At 47.1% G+C, this 24522-nt stretch overlaps 1 protein-coding gene and 1 long non-coding RNA gene across 2 annotated transcripts in view; one reads left to right on the top strand and one right to left on the bottom strand.

Annotated features, from left to right (window-relative positions):
* Positions 1 to 8269: 8269 nt before the first annotated feature.
* LOC134958124 (uncharacterized) overlaps positions 8270 to 24522 on the bottom strand; it is a 16727-nt gene continuing 474 nt past the window's right edge. Inside the window, exons 2-3 of the long non-coding RNA XR_010186883.1 lie at positions 9089 to 9173; positions 8270 to 8432 (exon numbers count right to left, since the gene is read on the bottom strand). This is a non-coding gene — a long non-coding RNA (uncharacterized LOC134958124). The remainder of the gene's footprint in view (positions 8433 to 9088; positions 9174 to 24522) is intronic.
* The window catches only part of PDGFB (platelet derived growth factor subunit B), a 25478-nt gene continuing 24990 nt past the window's right edge, over positions 24035 to 24522 (top strand). Inside the window, exon 1 of the mRNA XM_063940495.1 lies at positions 24035 to 24433. Coding sequence (XP_063796565.1) covers positions 24377 to 24433 — 57 coding nt within the window. The 5' untranslated portion in view covers positions 24035 to 24376. The remainder of the gene's footprint in view (positions 24434 to 24522) is intronic.

The following is a 24522-nucleotide window of genomic DNA, read 5'->3' as shown; positions in this document are numbered from 1 at the left end:
GCGAGATTCATACCAGCTCACACATACAAGGCGAACCAATCTAACTAGCTTGAAACTCAGCAACTGCTGAAACATTACTTACCAAGTAACAAAGCAGTACTCCACTAAAAACAAAGTTGTACTGAACCAGATAACCACTGCAGGAAAACGAAGTGCTGGGCGGGCGCCCAGCATCCTCTAAGGTCCTCAGAGGCTAAAGTATCGAACTTGTAGAACTTTGCGAACGTGTTCGACCCCGACCAAGTAGCTGCTCGACATCCCGGGCAGCCACCCAGGAAGAACCCACCTTACGAGTAGAGCGGGCCTTAACACACTTAGGACACGGCAAGCCTGCCATAGAATACGCATGCTGGATAGTGAACCTGATCCAGCGAGAGATCGTCTGCTTAGACGCAGGACACCCAATTTTCTTGGGATCATACAGGAACAACAGAGAGTCCGATTTTCTGTGACGAGCAGTCCTCTTCACATAGTTTTTCAGAGCCCTTACAACATCTAAGGACTTTGATTAAATTGAGGAGTCAGTCGCATCTGGCACCACAATAGGTTGGTTGATATGAAATGCCGACACAACCTTCGGAAGAAACTGCTGACGTGTCCGATGCTCAGCTTTATCTTCATGGAAGATCAAGTAAGGGCTTTTACATGACAAAGCCCCCAACTCCGACACACGTGACAGCCTTCCACGTGAGAAACTTGACCTCAACCTCCTGTAGAGGCTCAAACCAGTCCAACTGGAGGAACTACAACACCACGTTAAGATCCCAGGGCGCCGTAGGCAGTACAAAGGGAGGTTGGATGTGCAGAACTCCCTTTAAAAAAGTCTGAACCTCAGGGAGGGCAGACAACTTTTCTGGAAGAAAATGGAAAGGGCCGAAATTTGGACCTTTACGGATCCTAACCTCAGGCCCATATCCACACCTGCTTGCAGGAAGAGGAGAAAACTTTCCAGTTGAAACTCCACCGTAGGAAACTTCTTGGACTCACACCAAGATACATATTATACATATATACGTTGGTAATGTTTAGACGTAACTCCTTTCCTAGCCTGTATCAGGGTAGGAATAACCTTGTTCGGAATGCCCTAACGAGCTAGTATCTGGCGTTCAACCTCCATGCTGTCAAACGTAGCCATGGTAAGTCTTGATAGGCGAATGGTCCCTGCTACAGCAGGTCCTCCCGAAGAGGAAGATCTTCTTGGCCAGTCTGGATCAATGAGGATCGCTTGAACCCTTGTTCTCCTTATGAGCTTTACCACTCTTGGAATGAGTGGGAGTGGTGGAAACACGTACACTGACTGGAAAACCCACGGAGTAACTAGGGCATCCACCGCCACTGCTTGCGGGTCCCTCGACCTGGAACAATATCACCGAAGCTTCTTGTTGAGACGAGAGGCCATCATGTCTATTTGAGGTACACCCCAAAGATCTGTTACCTCTTTGAACAGAGACCCCACTCCCCTGGATGGAGATCGTGTCTGCTGAGGAAGTCCGCTTCCCAGTTGTCTACTCCCGGAATGAATTGCTGACAGCGCCAACACTTGTTTTTCTGCCCAGAGGATGATTCTTATTACCTCTGACATGGCAGCTCTGCTCTTCATTCCGCCCTGTCGGTTTATGTAAGCCACTGTTGTTACATTGTCCGACTTCACTTGAATGGCCCGATTTCTTAGAAGATGGGCCGCTTGAAGAAGACCATTGTAGACGGCTCTTAATTCCAGAAAGTTTATCGGAAGGCCGGCTTCCAGACTTGACCACCTTCCTTGGAAGATTTCCCCTTGAGTGACTGTACCCCTGCCCCGAAGGCTTGCATCCGTGGTTAGAAGGATCCAGTCCTGAATCCCGAACCTGTGGCCCTCCAGAAGGTGAGGTAATTGCAGCCACCAGAGGAGTGAAATCCTGGCCTTTGGCGACAGACGTATTCTCTGGTGCATATGTAGATGGGATCCCGACAGCTTGTCCAAGAGATCCAGTTGGAAGGACCGAGCATGAAACCTCCCATAATGTAGAGCCTCGTAAGAGGCCACCATCTTCCCCAGAAGGCAAATGCACTGATGAACCGACACCCGGGCTGGCTTCAGGACATCCCGGACCATTGTTTGTATCACTTTTTCCTCTGGAAGAAACACCCTCTGCACTTCCGTGTCGAGGATCATTCCCAGAAAGGACAACCTCCTGGTTGGTTCCAAATGTGATTTTGGAAGATTCAGGATCCAACCGTGTTACCTGAGCAGGTGGGTCGTGAGAAGAATGGACTGTAACAGCCTCTCCTTTGACGATGCCTTTATCAGCAGATAGTCCAGATATGGAATTATGTTCACCCCCTGTCTGCGGAAGAGAACCATAATTTCCGCCATTACCTTGGTGAACACCCTCGGTGCTGTGGAGAGGCCGAATGGCAGGGCCTGGAACTGAAAATGACAGTCCAACAGTGCGAATCGGAGATAAGCTTGATGCGACAGCCAAATCGGAATGTGGAGGTACGCATCCTTGATATCCAGGGATGCCAGGAATTCCCCCTCCTCCAGACCTGATATCACCACCCTTAGAGACTCCATTTTGATCTTGAACTCCCTCAGAAAGGGGTTTAGTGATTTTTAATTCAGAATGGGCCTGGCCGAACCATCCGGTTTCGGTACCACGAAAAGGTTCGAATAGTAACCCTTGTTGTGCGTCTGGGGAGGAACTGGTACAATGACCTGTGTCTCCACCAACTTCTGAACGGCTCCCTGTAGGATAGCCCTGTCTGCCGGCAAAACTGGCAAGCCTGATTTGAAGAACCGGTGAGGAGGGAGATCTTGAAATTCCATCCGATACCCCTGGGACACAATATCTTGTACCCAGGGATCCAGGCCAGACGACACCCAGATGTGACTGAAATATCTGAGTCTCACCCCCACCGGCCCTACCTCCAGGCCGCGCAGTCCACCGTCATGCTGAGGACTTTGGCGTACCTGAAGCGGGTTTCTGTTCCTGGGAACCTGCAGCAGCAGGTTTCTTGGATTTTGGTCGACCTCCTCTAAAGAAGGTGTTGGACGGTTTGGCCTTTCTGGTTTTAGCAACCCGAAAAGACTGTGATGCAGCTGAAGAAAAAGGTTTCTTCGTAGCCGGTGCAGCTGAGGGAAGAAAAGGTGACTTACCCGCTGTAGCCGTGGAGATGCACACATCCAACGCTTCCCCAAAGAGAGCCTGACCTGTGTAGGGTAGGGTCTCCACACCTCTCCTGGATTCCGCGTTGGCAGACCACTGGCGCAGCCACAGTCCTCCACGAGCTGAGCTAGACATGGAAGAAATTCCTGCAGCCATTGAACCCAGGTCTTTCATGGATTCCACCATAAATCCTGCAGAATCCTGAATGTTACGTAAAAACAATTCAACGTCACTTTTACCCATTGTATCCAAATCCTCAAGTAATGTGCCTGACCACTTTACTATAGCTTTGGAAATCCATGCACAGGCAATAGTAGGACGTAGTATCGCCCCTGAAGCCGTGTATATGGATTTGAGCGTAGTAATAACTTTGCATCAGCCGGTTCCTTTAAGGCGGTTGATCCTGGAACCGGTAAAACCACCTTTTTCGAGAGTCTGGATACAGATGCGTCCACTATGGGTGGGTTTTCCCATTTTTTTTTATCCTCCTCAGGTAAGGGGAAAGCAACCAGAACCCTTTTAGGGATATGGAATTTTTTCTCCGGGTTTTCCCATGCTTTTTCAAAAATAGCATTTAATTCTTTGGACGCAGGGAAGGTTAGCTAGGCTTTCTTACTGTCAGTGAAGTAAGCCTCCTCAACCTACTCAGGTGTTGTATCAGCAATATTCAACACATCCCTAATAGCCTCTATTATCAACTGCACCCCTTTAGCAAGAGATGCGGCCCTCCTGAGCACATCCCCATCACCGTCTGCGGAGTCAGAATTGGTTTCCGTGTCACCTTGCATAAGCTGGGCAAGAGCACGTTTGTGGGAACCTACAGAGGGGGGTCCTGAGGTAAAAGAATCGGACCAGACTGCCATAGAATTCTGTAAAACCTGAGTTGCAGATTTATTCTGTGCAACCCTAGTAGAAATCTGAGAAATCATAGACTTGATAGAGGATAACCATTCAGGCTCCCTTGCTGGTATCTGTGCTAAAACAGTGCAATCCTGATTACATGGAATGAGATCATCCTGAGAGGACATATCCTCTGCAGCATATGACACAGAGTCCCTGGACATAGCTAAATGGAGACCCCAAACACTCCACACACACACAGGGGAGGCTAGACAGAGTTTCACCCCCAAGAGTGACAAGAGAGACACAGAGATTGGAGCCAACCCACACACAGCGCTTTCCAGGTAAAGGGAGACCCCAACTAGTGCTGACTGTGTACCTTAATAGGTTACACAGAATGTATACAGCTTCCCCTTCCCCCCCTTCTACAACCCCCTGGTACCGTAAGAGATAGCTGGAGTTGATCTGGAGGGACTGCTCTTCACTGACAGCGTTTCTGCAGGCAGTAAAATGGCGCTGAACGCTGCTGGGTCTGCTCTGAGCAGAAGCTCCGCCCCCTTAATGGCGCTGTCTTCCCGCTCATCTGGAGATTATACTGGTCTGAGGAACATGCTGGCAGAGATCCTGGGACCCTGACAGGCTTAGAGGTCAGTGTAGGGTGTAGGTGCTGGCTCAGGGCGCCCCTCATAGTGCCGCACTATGTACCGTTGAGCCCCCGCTTGCAGAGGGGGCCCGGTGACTTACTCGCCACTGATCTTCTGGCTCTGTAAGGGGGTGGTGGCATGATGCCGGGGTGAGCGATCCCCTGTGGCAGGGAACGTTCGATTCTCTCAGGAGCTCAGTGTCCTGTCAGCGGAGATAGTGGCTCAGACCCCGCAGGGTGGACACTACTCCCCCCCTTAGCCCCTCGAAGCAGGGAGGCTGTTGCCAGCAGCCTCCCTGTAAAATAAAAAAACTCTAAAATAAACTTTTCCAGAGAAGCTTTGTAGAGCTCCCCTAGCTGTGACCGGCTCCTACGGGCACATTTTCTAAACTGAGTCTGGTAGGAGGGGCATAGAGGGAGGAGTCAGTGCACACTATTGATTTCTTAAAGTGCCCAAGCTAGTTAGATTGGTTTGCCTTGTATCTGTGAGCTGGTATGAATCTCGCAACTATCTGTGTAAAATCCTTCTCTCGAAGATGTCCGTCTCCTCGGGCACAGTTTCTAGACTGAGTCTGGTAGGAGGGGCATAGAGGGAGGAGCCAGCCCACACAGTCAAACTCTTAAAGTGCCAATGGCTCCTACTGGACCCGTCTATACTCCATACTATACGATACTAATGTGGACCCCAGCATCCTCTAGGACGTAAGAGAAAAATATTTTTTTAAATCCATTATTGTCCCTAAGTGTGACCTGTCACAGCCATGAGCACCAAAGTGCTTCATCATTTCAGTTGGCTTATCCAATTGTAGGCTAAAGAGGGTTGTGGTCAGGATCTCGGCAGTTGGGTTAGGCACTATGGGGGGGTGTTAGGGTTATGCTGCGGGGTGGGGGTGGGGCTAAGGTTAGGTATAGGGGTAGGCAGCGGTGCAAGTTGACAAAATCTCTTAGAGATACTTTGTGCACATAAAATTGGTATGACCACATGCCACAAAGGGCATTCTCACTCAAAACATGACACTCCACCCATTTCTTGTCACTCTGGGAGCATTCCTTTCCATTTCATTCCAACCGCACCTTACCTATATGGTGGTATGGTGGTTTCTTGCAACAGGGAACCTCCATTGCCCAGGGTATCCTCCCTGGGCAAACAGTGTCTTCAGTCGGTATTCACTGAATTCACCTATTGATGTAGGAGATCAGTCTGGAAGATGCCTGTTTGTGTAGGAATATAACCAAATGTCATCATCTTACAACAGAGGTTCAGCCAGACTCGTGCCATCTGTGTCACCTCCTCCCCCAAGTCTCTAAGGAATACCATCATCTCCCCCGAGTCTCTCAGCTGGGATGGTATCAGGACCCTGCGCTTGGGATGCCAACAGTAAGAATACCGACAGCGGCATCCCAGCGCTCAGGATCCTGACACCTATTTGGTGCGCAAACTACTCCTGACCCCCCTTACACTAACCCTCCTTTTCTGCAGCCTGACCTTAACCCCCCCACCACAGCATAACCCTAACCCTACCCCCACAGCCTAAACCCCGCCCCCCACCCTGCAGCTTACCACTGAGGACTCCCAGCAGATTTCGATCGGGATCCCGGTACCAGCATTCTGAGCAGTTTCGGGATTCCAGCGTCAGTATTCTGCTGGGATCCCGAACGGATCCCTCTCAGCCACACCATCACCTTCCTCCTGTGTCCACACCATCATTTTTCCCCTGAGTCTCTCAGCCACACCATCTCCCCCATGCATTTTTCAGACACCACATCATCTACCCCCTGTATCTCCCAGTCACACCATTGTTACCCCTCTGCGTCTCTTCAATCTCTCATTCCCCCTCCTTCACTCTGTGTCTTTCAGCCCCCTCTTCCTCACAGCCTTACCTCTGCCATCTTAGTCTGTCTGAGGCGGATGGTGAGTCCAGGTAGACAGCATAAAAAAAGCACAGCAGGGCAGGCTCTACTTCGCACCAGGACAGGGAGTGCGACGTGACGTTGACTTCAGGCTCCTGGCAGCCCTGGCTAAATGGGATGTGATGTCACACCACCAAGCACTATGTATTTGCTTGGCAGTGTAGTTTATAACTAATAGCAGCTGCAAGGTGCTCAGGCGGTACGGTGTACCAGCTGCCAATTTCTTAACGGTGCGCCGTACTGACCATACCACTATACTTGCTCCATTGAGGGTAGTGTTAAAATACTTACCAGGAACAATTGGGATTTTGACCATCGGAATGCCGCTGTAAGCCTCCTGACTGTCAGCATTTTGACTGCAAGAATTTTGTACCCGGCTAAAGGAATTTTACCTATGTGAAATATACTTTTTGAGGCTTGATCCAGCTGCAGTTTATAATTAAAAATAAAACACTCTGAAATGCAGTAGGGTTCAGTGTTTAGTGTTGTTCTAAAATTATTTTGACTAAAATATTTAACAGTAAGATAAGATTTTACTTTAGGCAATAACACTGCCTTGTTCAATGTAGCAAACCCCTCTCCCCCCAATCCAGTTACTGATGCGTTATATGGCTGATTCAGAGATGTACTCATCTTTGTACGCAGTGCTTGTGTAATAATATGCTAATGCAACAGGAAGCGTCTTGTGTAAGTAAACTCCTCATGCCAGGATGCAGCATCGGATCATTTGCATCAAATCAGTCGTCTGAGTAACCCTCAGGTCACTAAGGCTATCCAGAAAATTCCCAATGCTGAAACCAATGAAGTTGCGTCCAGGTTTCCATAATGATACCTGTTGCCACCCAAATGCCAGCAGCATATCAATCATGCTGCAGCGTTGCAGGAACTGCAAGCAACATTGCAGCCCCGGCTCTGCACATGTGCAGTGAGGCTTCTGTGCATGCAAGATCCGGCAACATCAGAGATATATAGTAAGTATTGGGTTTATGTACATTAGGAATTAGGCCCTATGATTGGTATTCCAACTGGTGGCATCCCACATTTACTTGTTTTAGGAGCAGGAAATAATCATGGGCCACCACTGTTCAACATATTTATCAATGACCTAGAAATAGGCCTGGAAAGCACAGTGTCAATCTTTGCAGATGATACTAAACTGTGTAGGGTAATTAATTCGGAAATAGATGTGGACTCCCTGCAGAATGATTTATCTAAACTTGAAACCTTGGCGTGTAAATGGAAAATGAGGTTCAATATAGAAAAATGCAAGGTTATGCATTTCGGGACTAAAAACAAACTTGCATCCTACATATTAAATGGGGAAAGTCTAGGGGTAACAGTATTGGAAAAAGATTTTGGGGTACTCATTGATAATAGGCTTAATAACCTTACACAATGTCAAAGCGCAGTAAAGAAGGCAAGTAAGGTGCTAGCACGCATAAAACGGGGAATGGAGACAAGGGATGAGGATGTAATCCTGCCACTGTACAAATCATTGGTACGTCCGCACCTGGATTATTGTGTTCAGTTTTAGGCACCACTGTATAAAAAAGATATCGGTGAACTCGAAAGGGTTCAAAGGCGAGCTACTAAATTGATTAAAGGGCTAGAGGGACTGGATTACGAGGAAAGGCTTACTAGGTTGAATATGTATACACTGGAAAAGAGGTGTCTAAGAGGAGACATTATTAATATCTTCAAATATGTAAAGGGACATTACAAAGAGTTATCAGAAGAATTATTTATTAAAAGAACACTGTTTAGTACACGTGGGCACTCGGTGACGCAGGAGGAGAGAAAATCCTGTACGCAACAGAGGAAAGGGTTCTTCACTGTTAGGGCAATAAGGATTTGGAATTCCCTGCCAGGAAAGGTGGTAATGGCGGACTCTGTAAATGCATTTAAAAAAGGATTAGATAAATTCCTGATTGAAAAGGATATCCAAGGTTATAACATTTAAAATATTGACGTTGTTAATCCGGGTGCAGCATGATTTATAGTTGTTAACTAGTCATAAAACATTACTTCAATTTAATACATGTTGAACACGATGGGTATTTTGCCTCTATTCAACCTCAATTACTATGTTACTATGATATTAATAGATCATCTATTAACCTTGTCCCCATGACCCACTCCCAATCCAGACATAAGGGACATACTTGCTTCATCACAGGTGGTTAAATCCAACTGACTGAGGTAATAATCCACCTGTGGTCAAGCATGGATATCCTTAGTACCTGGACTGCGAGTGAGCCACGAGGACTGAGTTTGGGAAACACTGATCTAAGCTATATTTTGTTACATACTGCTTTCTCTTCTGCATAGCATATAACCACATATATATATATATATATATATATATATATATATATATATATACTGTATATCCTGTATAGTTTATACATCACCTGAAAACTGAATCTCTATCAACAAACTTTGGGGACTTACCGTGACCTAACTCTGACACTTCTCTAACACAATAATCTGTTATGTATACCAGTAATTTCATTCTAAAGTTTACCGGCAAGTGTCCCTTACTTACCTTTCCTTCTCCGTCACAGTTACTGATGGTCATTCCTTGTAGATACCAACCTGTCCTCATATTTCCTTCTGCCTGCACACTCCAGCTTTAGAAAATTACATCATGTTCAGGCATTTAAGTATCTTTAATAAAAGTATGCATGCAAACATTCCATACTGTATGTTTTCTATCTTTGTTATATAGAATGTATGTTTGTTTATTTCATTGTCAAATATTTGGTACAAGTGTCATCCACATCTTTCTACACACAAAACTATTTTAAGAAAATATTTTTATTTATTGATATGTGGATAGATCATTTATAATACCTGTACTTGATCTTCCCTGGGCAGGCATAACAGCCTACTAATCAAGTACTGGAATATTTTAGAATATAAACATAGGTAGTCATGTACAAAGGACAAAATGTTGGTAGTACAGCACAAATCATTGGACCTGCCTTGTCCCTCAGTCTGCACTAGGGTTTTAAGATTTTTGACGAGGTACATTAGTGTACGGGGCATGATGACCCTGTTTGTTAAGGAGGAGATGTTTGAATACACAGGTGGGAGGCACTGGGCATAATTAGGGCATTCCTTGCAGAGTATGGAGTAGATGCATCAGTGCACGTACATTTGTCAATCACTGAAAATGCCCATTTTAACTCCTCAAAAAGAATAATGATGTGAAATGTTTTTATACTATAGCTGTTGATACCATTTTTGTGCATGTCTATTCATCCACTACGCTTTTGGTAGTAGCCCAGGAAAAATTTATTTCAGTAAAGATGTCTGACAACGTGTAATGTTCATACTGGGGCTGTGTAATTGATGTCCCTGTAACATCATAGACGCTTGTGTTTGAAAAAGCATGATCACTATCAGTAGTACAGAGAACTGCCTTTATATATAGTTACATGGTGATATCATTCTCTATATAGAGACCCAGGCCATCTAGATAGTTGCAGAGATACTGTACAAAACACAATAAGATGGAAGCATATTTACTTTCTCTCAAATGCAATATTAAAATTAGCTTGGAATAATTGAAACAAACTGCTAAAATTAGCAGAAACGTGTGTGTACTTCACAACTGTGACTAATCTAGATATGATTCCCCTGCCCTGTCTTCATCCCACGCCAAGATTCTATATATGATTTATAGTATACGGACTGAACAGATGAGCTCTTGTTAACAGCCTTAAAAGCACAAAAAAATAAAAAAATGACGCCTTTGCACTTTGTGCAGTACATATGTGAATTTGTTGATATTTATTTTGCTTGTTTTTGATGACATCTTATATTCTTCCTTTTCTCCTTATTTTAATAACAGGCACTTATACCCCTTCCAGACTTACAGAGCCGAATCGCACCCAGGAATTTGTACATGGATGCTTCTCGGGTGCGACCCAGCTTCAGACCCCTTTCAGACTTTCAGACCGATCCAGCATAATGCTGGGTTGGTGACGTCACCGCTGACGCTACAGAAGGCGGCACTTGGAGATGATCATCTCCAAGTGTGGCCTCCTCCTATGCAGAGAATGGGTGCCGGGTCGCCTTGACCAGGCTTACCCGTTCACACTGCACGCATCCCGGGTCGATTCCGGCTTCAACTCAGGTCACGACCTTGGATAAAATCCCTGGGAGCTCGACCCGGGATATTGCTTTAGGACCCTTTCAGACTAGGCAAAATCCCAGGTTGATGCACATTTACGTGCAATAACCTGGGACCTTTTTGCTAGCCTGAAAAGGAGATCTCTTAAATCTCTTTCTGCGAGGTACACTGGGTTCCACAGGGAATACATCGGGTGTAGAGTTGGATCTTGATCCGAAAGGACCAACAGGCTAAAGCTTTTACTGTTCCCAGGATGCATTACACCGCCTCCTCTATAACCCCGCCTCCGGACACTGCAGCTCAGTTTCGTTAACCAGTCCAATGCAGTAGCAGGTAAAAGAGACAACAGATGTTAGTCACATAGAACCACATTACCACGACAGGAGAAGGGACCATTGGCTAATGCCATACAAACCCAAAGAAGCTAAGTGCGTCAAGTCTACCATAAATCTCCTTTTCTGCAGCGGGGTACACTGTGTTCTACAGGGAATACATCGGGGAAGTCCTAAAGCAGTTACTCATGTAGAGGGCACAGGAACCCGGTGTCCAAAGGAAGCATCCTGGGAGGCGGAAGTATCAAAGGCATAGAACCTAATGAACGTGTTCACTGAGGACCACGTAGCCGCTTTGCACAATTGTTCTGCGGATGCGCCACGTCGGGCTGTCCAAGAAGGTCCAACAGACCGAGTAGAATGGGCCTTAATAGCAGCAGGAGCTGGGAGTCCAGCCTGCGCATAAGCTTGTGCAATCACAATTCTAATCCATCTGGCCAAGGTTTGTTTATTCGCAGGCCAGCCACGTTTGTGAAAATCAAAAAGTACAAAAAGGGTATCTGACCTCCGGAGAGAGGCAGTCCTCTCCACATAAATACGGAGAGCCCGTATCACATCCAAAGACCGCTCTTTGGGGGACAAACCAGAAGTGATAAAGGCCGGAACCACAATCTCTTGGTTAAGATGGAAAGATGACACCTCCTTAGGTAGATAACCAGGGCGAGTTCTATGAACTGCCCGGTCACAGTGAAAAATCAGGAAGGGTGGACGACAGGACAAAGCACCTAAGTCCGACAGCCTCCTAGCAGAGGCAATAGCCAGCAGAAACACGACCTTAAGCATAAGGCATTTAAGATCCACAGATTCAAGAGGTTCAAATGGAGACTCTTGCAGGGCATTCAAGACAACAGACAGGTCCCATGGGGCCACAAGAGGGACATAGGGAGGCTGAATCTGTAAAATATCCTGAGTGAACTCTTTAGGAAGTAGGGCCGTTCTCCCCCTAAGTCCCAAAGAGTTAATGGTCCCATTTCTCCGCTGTCAGGATACTGAGCTCCTGAGGGAGTCATTCGCAAGCCCCACACGGCGAGCATACCCTCCCGCAGCATGCCGCCACCCCTAACAGAGCCAGAAGATAGAAGAGTGGTGAGTACTGCGCCGACGTCCCAGTTAGCGACACAAGGGTAGGAGCGCAGCACTGATGCAGGCTGCGCTCCAGGGTTCTCAGGAGGACATACACATAAGTGTGTCCCGCTGTGAGGGGCGCACTGACCCACCAATGATTACCCACTCTGGCCAACAGACCTAACAAGGGTTTTAACCCTCTGTTATGCACACTAATACCTCAGGCCAGTATAAAAAAAAGGGAAGCCGCGTGCCATTAAGGGGGCGAGGCTTCACTATGAGCGGATCCAGCAGCTCACCAGTACCATTTTCCCTCTGCAGCTTACACTGACAGGAATCACAGGGAAGCGCAGCTCCTCCACAAAGATTTCACGTCTCCTCAGTGGTACCAGGGGGTCTTAGAAGGGAGGGGGGGTGTTGTAGTAAACTAAGCCCTATTAGAAGAGTTTGTGTGGCAACCCAGATGAGTTTTTACTTGGCTACAAGGGCGCTGTGTGGCTGGCTCCATTTTCTGTGTCTCCGTGCGGGCTCTGTGTGGGTTAAACTGTGTTTTCACCTACTGTGAGTGTGTGTGTTTCCCTTCACGTTACCATGTCCAGGGACTGTTTCCTGCACAGCAGAGTGTCTGTCCTCCCCCGGAGACTCACTACCCTGTACTCAGGATAATGCACATTCTTAGGCTAGTGGGGCTGAACCCCCATGGTTAGCTTCCATTAAAGGGATGATATCCAGTATTTCTACTAAATTATCCCATTGCTTGTGTTTGGATCACTAAGGCCATTGCTAAGTGGTCAAGTAACCTAATTGACGGATTTGATTCCTTACCCAGGGGGGAGATAATTTTACTCCTACAGCATATTCAAGACTCTGCTAACTTTATGGTGGAGGTCATAAAGGAAATTGGTTTGCTCAATGCACGCACCAGTGTCAGCACGCAGAAGCTTGTGGCTACGCCAGTGGACTGCGGATGTGGATTCCAGAAAAGGCGTTTAAAGCCTACCATTCACAGGTGAGGCCCTTTTTGGAGATGAACTACATAAGTGGATATCCAAGGCTACGGCAGGTAAGTCTACATACCTTCCTTCCGCAGCACCCCCAGCTAGGAAAACCTACTCTGCTCCAACTCTGCAGTCCTTTCGGAAAGCAGAATTTAAAGGCAAACCCAAAGGTTCTTCTATAGCCTTCAAAGGCAATAAAAGTAAACCCAGAAAACCAGCAGCTGCAGAGTCTCAGGAACAGACCTCCGGATCTGCTTCCTCAAAGCCTTCAGCATGACGGTGGACCGCACTGCCTGGAAGTCAGGCAGGTGGGAGCCCGGTTACGTTGTTTCAGTCACATTTGGGTAACATCTTGCCAGGATCCCTGGGTAAAAGACCTTATCACCCAGGGATGCAGACTGGAGTTTCAGGAACTCCCACCTCACAGATTCTTCAAATCAGGCTTACCAGCTTCTCCAGAAGCAAGTATGACCTTACAGGCAGCCATTCAAAAACTGGTACAGACTCAGGTCATTGTCCCAGTTCCACCTCAGCTACAAAACAGGCGTTATTACTCCAACCTGCTTGTGATACTGAAACCGGACGGTTCGGTAAGGCCCATTTTGAACCTCAAATCACTGAACCCGTGCTTGCGGGTGTTCAAGTTGAAGATGGAGTCTCTGAGAGCAGTGATCTCAGGTCTGGAGGAAGGGGAATTTCTGGTGTCTCTGGACATCAAGGATGCATACCTTCATATTCTGATTTGGCCACCTCCTCAGGCTTATCTAAGGTTTGCACTACAGGACTGTCACTACCAGCTCCTGGCCCTGTCATTTGGTCTCTCCACGGCTACGAGGGTATTCACCAAGCTAATGGCAGAGATATGTCTCCTCCGCAAGCAGGGAGTGAACAAAATACCGTATCTGGACAACCTGCTGATAAAAGCACCATCCAGAGAGAGGTTGTTGGACAGCATTGTCCTCTCAACCCGACGACTTCAGGATCACGGGTGGATTCTGAACCTACCAAAATCCCACCTGGAACCGACACAGAGGCTTCCATTCCTGGGGATGATACTGGATATGGAGGAACAGAAGGTATTCCTTTCGTTGGAAAAGGCATTGGTAATCCAGTCGATGGTGCGGGTTGTTCTAAAACCAGCCCAGATAACAATGCATCTATGCATTCGCCTTCTGGGGAAGATGGTCGCCTCTTACGAGGCTCTGCAGTACAGAAGATTTCATGCAAGGCCCTTCCAGCTGGATCTGTTGGACAAATAGTCCGGATCGCATCTTCACATGCACCAGAGGGTACGTCTGTCGCCAAAAGCTAGGATTTCTCTTCTGTGGTGGCTTCAGACTTCTCACCTGACCGAGGGTTGAAGGTTCGGGATTCAGAATTGGATTCTGCTAACCACAGACGCAAGCCTCAGAGGTTGGGGAGCAGTCACCCAGGGGGAACAGTTCCAAGGAAAATGGTCAAGTCAGGAAACCATTCTTCCGATCAATGTTCTAGAGCTAAGGGCCATATACAATGTCCTTCTACAGGCATCACATCTTCTTGAAGATCATGTAATTCAAGTTCAGTCGGACAATGTGATGGCAGTTTCGTACATAAACCGACAGGGCGGAACGAAGAGCAGAGCAGCAATGTCAGAGGTAACAAGAATTCTCCTCTGGGCAGAAATACATACGGTGGCGCTGTTGGCAATCTTCACTCCGGGAGTAGACAACTGGGAATTGGACTTCCTCAGCAGACACGACCTCCACCCAGGAGAGTGGGGCCTTCACCCGCAGGTGTTCGAGTCCTTAACACGTCGGTGGGGAATTCCACAGATAGACATGATGGCCTCTCATCTCAATAAGAAGCTAAAGCAGTATTGTTCCAGGTCGGGGGACCCAAAAGCAGTGGCGGTGGATGCTCTGGTGACTCCATGGGTCTACCAGATGGTTTACGTGTTTCCACCTCTTCCATTGATCCCAAGAATTCTCAAAAGAATAAAAAAGGAAAAGGTTCAAGCAATTCTCATTGCTCCGGAATGGCCAAGAAGGGCCTGGTACGGATCTACTGGAGATGTTCCTAGAGGACCCGTGGCCTCTGCCTCTTCGAAAGGATCTTCTGCAACAGGGGCCGTTCATCTATCAAGACTTACCATGGCTACGTTTGATGGCATGGAAGTTGAGCGTCAATTTCTAGCCCGGAAAGGCATTCCGGACAAGGTTATTCCAACCTTGATCCAAGCCAGGAAAGGGGTAACGTCTAAACATTACCACCGTATTTGGAAAAAATATGTCCCGTGGTGTGGAAACAGGAAATTTCCTGCAGTGGAATTTCAACTGGGATGTCTTCTCCTTTTTCTGCAGTCAGGTGTGGATGCGGGCCTACGTTTGGGCTCTTTGAAAGTCCAGATTTCGGCCTTATCCATTTTTTTCCAGAAACAATTGGCTTCCCTCCCTGTAGTTCAGATGTTCTTGAAGGGTGTTTGGCACATCCAACTGCCCTTTGTGCCTCCCACGGCACCTTGGGATCTTAACGTGGTGTTGCAGTTTCTACAATCGGAATGGTTTGAGCCTCTACAGGAGGATGACGTAAAGTTTCTTACGTGGAAGAATGTTACACTGTTGGCCTTAACTTCGGCAAGGTGTGTGTTGGAACTGGGGGCGTTATCTCACAAAAGCCCCTATTTGATTTTTCATGAAGATAGAGCTAAACTCAGAACTCGTCAGCAATTTCCTCCGAAGGTGATATCTGCGTTTCATACAGTATCAACCAACCTATTGTGGTTCCGGTGCTTACTGATACGTCTGCTACCTCAAAGTCCTTGGATGTTGTGAGGGCTTTGAAGATCTATGTGAAGCAGACAGCTCGTCACAGAGAAACTGTCCCACTGTTTGTTCTCTATGATCCCAAGAAAATTGGGTGTCCTGCTTCAAAGCAGTCTATTGCCCGCTGGATCAGGCTTACTATACAGCAGGCTTATTCTATGGCAGGATTGCCGGTTCCTAAAGTACAGGCCCACTCTACTAGGTCGGTGGGTTCTTCCTGGGCGGCTGCCCGGGGTGTCTCGGCTTTACAGTTCTGCCGAACAGCTACTTGGTCGGGTTCGAACATGTTTGCTAAGTTCTACAAGTTTGATACTTTGCCTTCAGTTTGGTCAATCAGTTCTGCAGGAACCTTAGCACTCTCCCACACGGTTTGGGTGCTTTTGTACATCCCCATGGTACTAATGTGGACCCCAGTATCCTCTAGGACGTAAGAGAAAATAGGATTTTAATTACCTACTGGTAAATCCTTTTGTCGTAGTCCATAGAGGATACAGGGCGCCCGCGCAGTGCTTAGTTTTTCCTGCACTGTTACTTTGTTAAGTAATGTTGTTAGTTCAGCTGTTGCTGTTCCTGTTCATGTTTGGTTAGCATGGCTTTCCTCTTGTTTGTGTGTGCTGGTTCGAATCTCACCACTGTTCTGTTACATCCTTCCTCAGTATATGTCCGTCTCCTCGGGCACAGTTTCTAGACTGAGTCTGGTAGGAGGGGCATAGAGGGAGGAGCCAGTGCACACTATTGATTTCTTAAAGTGCCCAAGGCTCCTAGTGGACCAGTCTATACCCCATGGTACTAATGTGGACCCCAGTATCCTCTACGGACGAGAAAAGGATTTACCGGTAGGTAATTAAAATCCTATTTTCTCCTCACATAGGAGCATCTTTATCAAAGATTATTTGTGGAATCTTCCATTTTCTGGGGGTACCCGCAAATATTAAATACCACCATTTTATTCAATTTGCAATTGCAAAAGCAACCCCCCTAGTGAAGAAATCTGGAGCTTACCTAGTAGCTTATGCCACCTGAAACCCATAGGCTACACACCCTTCAAAAAAAAAGTTCAAAAGTTCCCGGGGAGGGGGATCCATAGAATCCCTTCCTGGCAATGGCTGCCCACATATGCATGGTCGCTGACCGTGCACGTGCAATACTGCAGCTGGTCCCTGAACCAGAAAGTACAGTGATCACATTTATTTTTACACATCGCAGGGGTGGGCTCCTATAATAGCTCCTGTATGTGTTTTTTAATACATCATTGCAAACCTTAATTTCTTATTGCTGCGATAAGCAATGATAAATCAGGTCTAAAATGCTATAATAAATATTTCCTCATATGCAACCCCTATAGCTTTCTAGGAGGTCTACGAAAATGGGCATTATATACTAAGCTCCGACAAGCTTAGCGTATCGGAATTGGCAATCAGTAGCTAACGCCAATTTGAATTTACATTTTTGTATTTCCTGTGGCAATAAGAAATCATAGTTTATTAGGATTTTAATTAAAATGTAAACATGCTAATAAAAGAAGGACAACGAAAAGAAATGCTTCACTTCCAAACTCAGGCCATAGATGCTTATGATTGGGATACCTTATTTAGGTCAAAATTAAAAGATAATCCTAGACGGAAAATCAATACAGGCGCTTTAGATATAAGACCACTCTATTAATAATTAATAAATAAACAAATGCTGCTCTCAAAAGGTATTCTGTTATACCTAAATACACAAATACTATAAATAACTATAATAGAGAGCGCAAATAATAAGAATTTACTTACCGATAATTCTATTTCTCGTAGTCCGTAGTGGATGCTGGGGACTCCGTCAGGACCATGGGGAATAGCGGGCTCCGCAGGAGACAGGGCACATCTAAAAAGCTTTTTAGGTCACATGGTGTGTACTGGCTCCTCCCCCTATGACCCTCCTCCAAGCCTCAGTTAGGTACTGTGCCCGGACGAGCGTACACAATAAGGAAGGATCTTGAATCCCGGGTAAGACTCATACCAGCCACACCAATCACACCGTACAACTTGTGATCTGAACCCAGTTAACAGTATGATAACAAAACGAAGTAGCCTCCGAAAAGATGGCTCACAACAATAGTAATAACCCGATTTTTGTAACAATAACTATGTACAAGCATTGCAGACAATCCGCACTTGGGATGGGCGCCCAGCATCCACTACGGACTACGAGAAATAGAATTATCGGTAAGTAAATTCTTATTTTCTCTAACGTCCTAGTGGATGCTGGGGACTCCGTCAGGACCATGGGGATTATACCAAAGCTCCCAAACGGGCGGGAGAGTGCGGATGACTCTGCAGCACCGAATGAGAGAACTCCAGGTCCTCCTTAGCCAGAGTATCAAAATTTGTAAAATTTTACAAACGTGTTCTCCCCTGACCACGTAGCTGCTCGGCAAAGTTGTAATGCCGAGACTCCTCGGGCAGCCGCCCAGGATGAGCCCACCTTCCTTGTGGAATGGGCATCTACATATTTCGTCTGTGGCAGGCCTGCCACAGAATGTGCAAGCTGAATTGTACTACAAATCCAGCGTGCAATAGACTGCTTAGAAGCATGAGCACCCAGCTTGTTGGGTGTATACAGTATAAACAGCAAGTCAGACTTTCTGACTCCAGCCGTCCTAACTATATATATATATATATATTTTTAGGGCCCTGACCACGTCTAGTAACTTGGAGTCCTCCAAGTCCCTAGTAGCCGCAGGCACCACAAGAGGTTGTTTCAGGTGAAAACGCTGACACCCCTTCATGAAGAAACTGGAGACGAGTCCCAGTTCTGTCTCGTTCAAATGGAAAATTTTAATATGGGCTTTTGTAAGACAAAGCCGCCCATTCTGACAATCGCCTGGCCGAGGCCAGGGCTAACAACATGGTCACTTCCCATGTGAGATATTTGTCAACAGCATGGTCACTTTCCATGTGAGATATTTCAAATCCACAGATTTGAGCGGTTCAAACCAATATGATTTTAAGAAATCCCAACACTATGTTGAGATCTCACGGTGCCCCTAGGGGCACAAAAAAGCTGTATATGCAATACATCCTTTACAATCTGGACTTCAGGAACTGAAGTCAATTCTTTCTGGAAGAAAATCTACAGGGCCGAAATTTAAATGTTAATGAACCCCAATTTGAGGTCCAAAACACTCCTGTTTTCAGGAAGTGTAGAAATCGACCTAGTTGAATTTCCGTCATGGAGCCTTCCTGGCCTCACCCACGCAACATATTTTCACCACATGTGGTGATGACGTTGTGCGGTCACCTCCTTCCTGGCTTTGACCAGGGTAGGTATGACCTCTTATGGAATGCCTTTTCCCCTCAGGATCCGGCATTCAACCGCCATGCCGTCAAACGCAGCCGCGGTAAGTCTTGGAATAGACCTGGTACTTGCTGAATCAAGTCCCTTCTTAGCTCCCCAGGCCCTTAGTCCTCTGTGAGCATTTCTTGAAGTTCCGGGTACCAAGTCCCTCTTGGCCAATCCGGAGCCACTAGTATAGTTCATACTCCTCTATGTCTTATAATTCTCAATACCCTGGTTATGAGAAACAGAGGAGGGAACACATACACAGACTGGTACACCCACGGTGTTACCAGAACATCCACAGCTATCGCCTGAAGGTCTCATGACCTGGCGGAATACCTGTCCCGTTTTTGTTCGGGCGGGACGCCATCATGTCCACCTTTGGTCTTTGCCAACGGTCCACAATCATGTTGAAAAAACTTCCCTATGAAGTTTCCACTCTCCCGGGTGGAGGTCATGCCTGCTGAGGAAGTCTGCTTCCCAGTCGTCCACTCCCGGAAAGAACACTGCTGACAGTGCTATCACATGATTTTCCGCCTAGCGAAAAATCCTTGCAGTTTTCACTGCCCTCCTGCTTCTTGTGCCGCCCTTCTGTTTACGTGGGCGACTGCCGTGATGTTATCCCACTGGATCAATACCGGCTGACCTTGAAGCAGAGGTCTAGCTAAGTTTAGAGCATTATAAATTTGCTCTAAGCTTATTTATGCGGAGAGAATTCTCCAGACTTAATCACACTTCCCTGGAAATTTTTTCCCTGTGTGACTGTTCCCCAGCCTCCGTGGTCACCGGCATCCAATCCTGAATGCCGAATCTGCGGCCCTCTAGAAGATGAGCACTCTGTAATCACCACAGGAGAGACACCCTTTTCCTTGGATATAGGGTTATCCGCTGATGCATCTGAGGATGCGATCCGGACCATTTGTCCAGCAGATCCCACTGAAGAGTTCTTGCGGGAAATCTGCCGAATGGAATTGCTTCGTAATAAGCCACCATTTTTACCAGGACTCTTGTGCAATGATGCACTGACACTTTTCCTGGTTTTAGGAGGATCCCGATTAGCTCGGATAACTCCCTGGTTTTCTCCACTGGGAGAAACACGTTTTTCTGGACTGTGTCCAGAATCTTCCCTAGGAACAGTAGACGTGTCGTCGGAAAAAGCTGCGATTTTGGAATATTTAGAATCCACTCGTGCTGTCGTAGAACTACTTAAGATAGTGCTACTCCGACCTCCAACTGTTCTCTGGACCTTGCCCTTATCAGGAAAGCGTCCATGTTTCTTTTAAGAAAAATCATCATTCCGGCCATTACCTTGGTAAAGACCCGGGGCGCCGTGGACCATCCAAACGGCAGCGTCTGAACTGATAGTGACAGTTCTGTACCAGGAACCTGAAGTACCCTTGGTGAGAAGGGCAAATTTGGACCTGTAGGTAAACGTCCCTGATATCCAGTGACATCATATCGTCCCCTTCTTCCTGGTTCGCTATCACTGCTCCGAGTGACTCCATCTTGATTTGAACGCTTGTATGTAAGTGTTCAAATATTTCAGATCTCACCGAGCCGGTTGGCTTCAGTACCACAATATAGCGTGGAATACTACCCCCTTCCTTGTTGTAAGAAGGGTACTTTGATTATCACCTGCTGGGAATACAGCCTGTGAATTGTGTGAGGGGGAGACGTCTCGAATTTCCAATGTACACCTGGGATATTACATGTAGGATCCCGGAGTTCCCTTGCGAGTGTTGCTGAAACTCTTGAGATGACCCCCTACCGCACCTGAGTCCGCTTGTACGGCCCCAGCGTTATGCTGCGGACTTGGCAGAAGCCGTGAGGAGCTTCTGTTCCTGGAAATGAGCTGCTTGCTGCAGTCTTCTTCCCTTTCCTCTCCCCCTGGGCAGATATGACTGGCCTTCGCCCGCCTGCCCGTATGGGGACGAAAGGACTGAGACTGAAAAGACTGTGTCCTTTTCTGCCAATATGTGACTCGGGGTAACAAAAGGTGGATTTTTCAGCTGTTGCCATGGCCACCAGGTCCAATGGACCGCCCCTTTATACGGCAATACTTCCATATGCCGTCTGGAATCTGCCTCACCTGACCACTGTCGTGTCTTCGTCTGGCAGATATGTACATCACATTTACTCTTTGATGCCAGAATGCAAATATGCCTCTGCGCATCACACATATATAGAAATGCATCCCTAAAATGCTCTATAGACAATAAAATCCTGTCCCTGTCAAGGGTATCAAAATTTTCAGTCAGGAAATCCGACCAAGCCCCCTCAGCGCTGCACATCCAGGCTGAGGCGATTGCTGGTCGTAGTATAACACCAGTATGTGTGTATATACTGTTATGATATTTTTCAGCTTCCTATCAGCTGGCTCCTTGAGGGCGGCCGTATCTGGAAACGGTAACGCCATGTTTTTTATATGCGTGTGAGCGCCTTGTCCACCCTAAGGTGTGTTTTCCAACTCGCCCTTACTACTGGCGGGAAAAAGGGTATACCGCCCATAACTTTCTGTCGGAGGAACCCCACGTATCATCACACACTTCATTTAATTTATCTGATTCAGGCAAAACTACAAGTAGTTTATTCCCACCCTACAAAATACCCTTATTTGTGGTACTTGTGGTATCAGAAATACGTAACACCTCCTTCATTGCCCTTAACATGTAACTTGTGGCCCTAAAGGAAAAATACGTTTGTTTCTTCACCGTCGACACTGGGGTCAGTGTCCGTGTCAGTGTCTGTCGACCGACTGAGGTAAATGGGCGTTTTTACAAGCCCCTGACGGTGTCTGAGACGCCTGGACCGATACTAATTTGTCCGCCGGCTGTCTCATGTCGTCAACCGGCTTGCAGCGTGTTGACATTATCACGTAATTCCATAAGTAAGCCATCCATTCTGGTGTCGACTCCCTAGAGAGTGACATCACCATTACAGGCAATTTTCTCCGTCTCCTCACCAACATTTTCCTCATACATGTCGACACACACGTACCGACCTACAGCACACACATACAGGGAATGCTCTGATAGAGGACAGGACCCACTAGCCCTTTGGGGAGACAGAGGGAGAGTTTGCCAGCACACACCAAAAGCGCCATAATGTATATAACAACCCTAGAAGGTGTTGTTTCTATATATGGGCTCTTAATATATAATTATATCGCCAATTTATGCCCCCCTTCTCTTTAACCCTGTTTCTGTAGTGCAGGGGAGAGTGGGAGCCTTCCTCACCAGCGGAGCTGGTCAGGAAAATGGCGCTGAGTGCTGAGGAGAATAAGCTCCGCCCCTTTCACGGCGGGCTTTTCTCCCGGTTATTAGGAAAACTGGCCTGGGTTAAATACATACATATAGCCTTAATGGCTATATGTGATGTATTTATTTGCCAAATAGGTATTTATATTGCTGCCCAGGGCGCCCCCAGCAGCGCCCTGCACCCTCCGTGACCGTGTCAGTGAGCCGTGTAGCAACAATGGCGCACAGCTGCAGTGCTGTGCGCTACCTCTCTGAAGACTGTGAAGTCTTCTGCCGCCTGTTTCCGGACCTCCGTTCCGCCGTCTTTCTTCAGCGTCTGTAAGGGGGATCGGCGGCGCGGCTCCGGGACGAACCCCAGGCTGACCTGTGTTCCGACTCCCTCTGGAGCTCAGTGTCCAGTAGCCTAAAACTTCAATCCTCCTGCACGCAGGTGAGTTGCAAGTCTCTCCCCTAAGTCCCTCGTTGCAGTGATCCTGTCGCCAGCAGGAATCACTGATTAGAAACCTAAAAAAAAACTTTACTAAACAGCTCCTTAAGAGAGCCATCCAGTTTGCACCCTTCTCGGACGGGCACAAAAACCTAACTGAGGCTTGGAGGAGGGTCATAGGGGGAGGAGCCAGTACACACCATGTGACCTAAAAAGCTTTTTAGATGTGCCCTGTCTCCTGCGGAGCCCGCTATTCCCCATGGTCCTGACGGAGTCCCCAGCATCCACTAGGACGTTAGAGAAACTATAAATAACCTTATTTAGGTCAACGCTCAATAGGTCGACCACTATTGGTCAACATGCATTAGGTCGACACCTGGAAAAGGTCGGCATGAGCATTAGGTCGACATGGTAAAGGTCAACACATGAAAAGGTGGACATGAGTTTTTAACATTTTTTTTTCTTTTCATTTTTTGAACTTTTTCATACTTTACAATCCACGTGGACTATGATCGGGAATAGTAACCTGTGTCGAGTGCAGCGGCAGCGGAACGAGGCATCTTGCCCGAAGTTCGCTTGCCATGCAAGGGGACATGATGCACTAATTGGGGTTCCCGGTCACTTTACGAACAAAATGACACCCAAAACCGCAAAAAACTCATGTTGATGGTTTTCCATGTCGACCTTTTCAAGGTGTCGACCTACTGCCTGTCGACCTTAATAGGGTCGATCCAACAAATCCATTCCTTATGGTTATGGACAAACACCCACATCGGTTCAGAATTGTGTGGCTGATTTATGCATTCACATTGCAATGTATATCATTATATAATTATATCTGCGGAGATGAATGTGTCCAGACCCCATATATGGCTTTGTGCTCATTGGTCAAGAGTCTGACAGAACACCAGGTGAGCTCTCTGCTTTGATGATAAGTAGTGCATCAGTCACTAGATGAAACATCTGTAACTAATGTTACAGTACCTTATCACTCATATACCTGTTGTGTCTGCAGCGGGTGCGGCGTCTCCCACACACTTCCCCGCACACCTTTGCAAACAGTCCTGTGTGTAGCAGCCAGACACCCGCCTCCTGTACGCCTGCCCCGCACAGCACACGCCCCTTAGCACGGACAGCTAAAGAAAACTGCAGACACTTTGATACTGGAGTCAGTGGCTGTGGATCAGCTCATCTGCTCTGGAAGGGAACTCTAGACTTGCTGCTCCAGGATCTCGCATGACAGTCTGGGTCACTGCTGGAATATTGATGCCACCTATCTGCTTTCCATGTTCTTTGCTCCCTGCTCCATAACACCTTGGCATTTTATCTAACACAGCATCCACCCTACAGACTTTGGATTAAGGAGTCCTCTTTTCTTTTGGGGAGGGGTATCCCCTGCTTGAAGGGTGCCAGCCTCCCTCCCATTCACTGCCTGCGCAGACCTGACAGCTGCTATATACATGTTCCACACACTGTACCGTGGACTACAGGATGAATTTTGGGGGTTTGCTAATGTCTGTGTGGTTCCTGCAGGCAATTCGTGCTGAGGTAAGGGCTCTGGGACATTGAATGTTATGTACTAATAAATCGCTTGTGTAAAAGTGCGAATAGCATCATAACATTTATTATGCCATGAA

This window comes from Pseudophryne corroboree, chromosome 9, assembly GCF_028390025.1.
Source record: "Pseudophryne corroboree isolate aPseCor3 chromosome 9, aPseCor3.hap2, whole genome shotgun sequence".
Taxonomy (NCBI): Eukaryota; Metazoa; Chordata; class Amphibia; order Anura; family Myobatrachidae; genus Pseudophryne; species Pseudophryne corroboree.
This window is presented reverse-complemented; position numbering and strand designations above follow the sequence as displayed.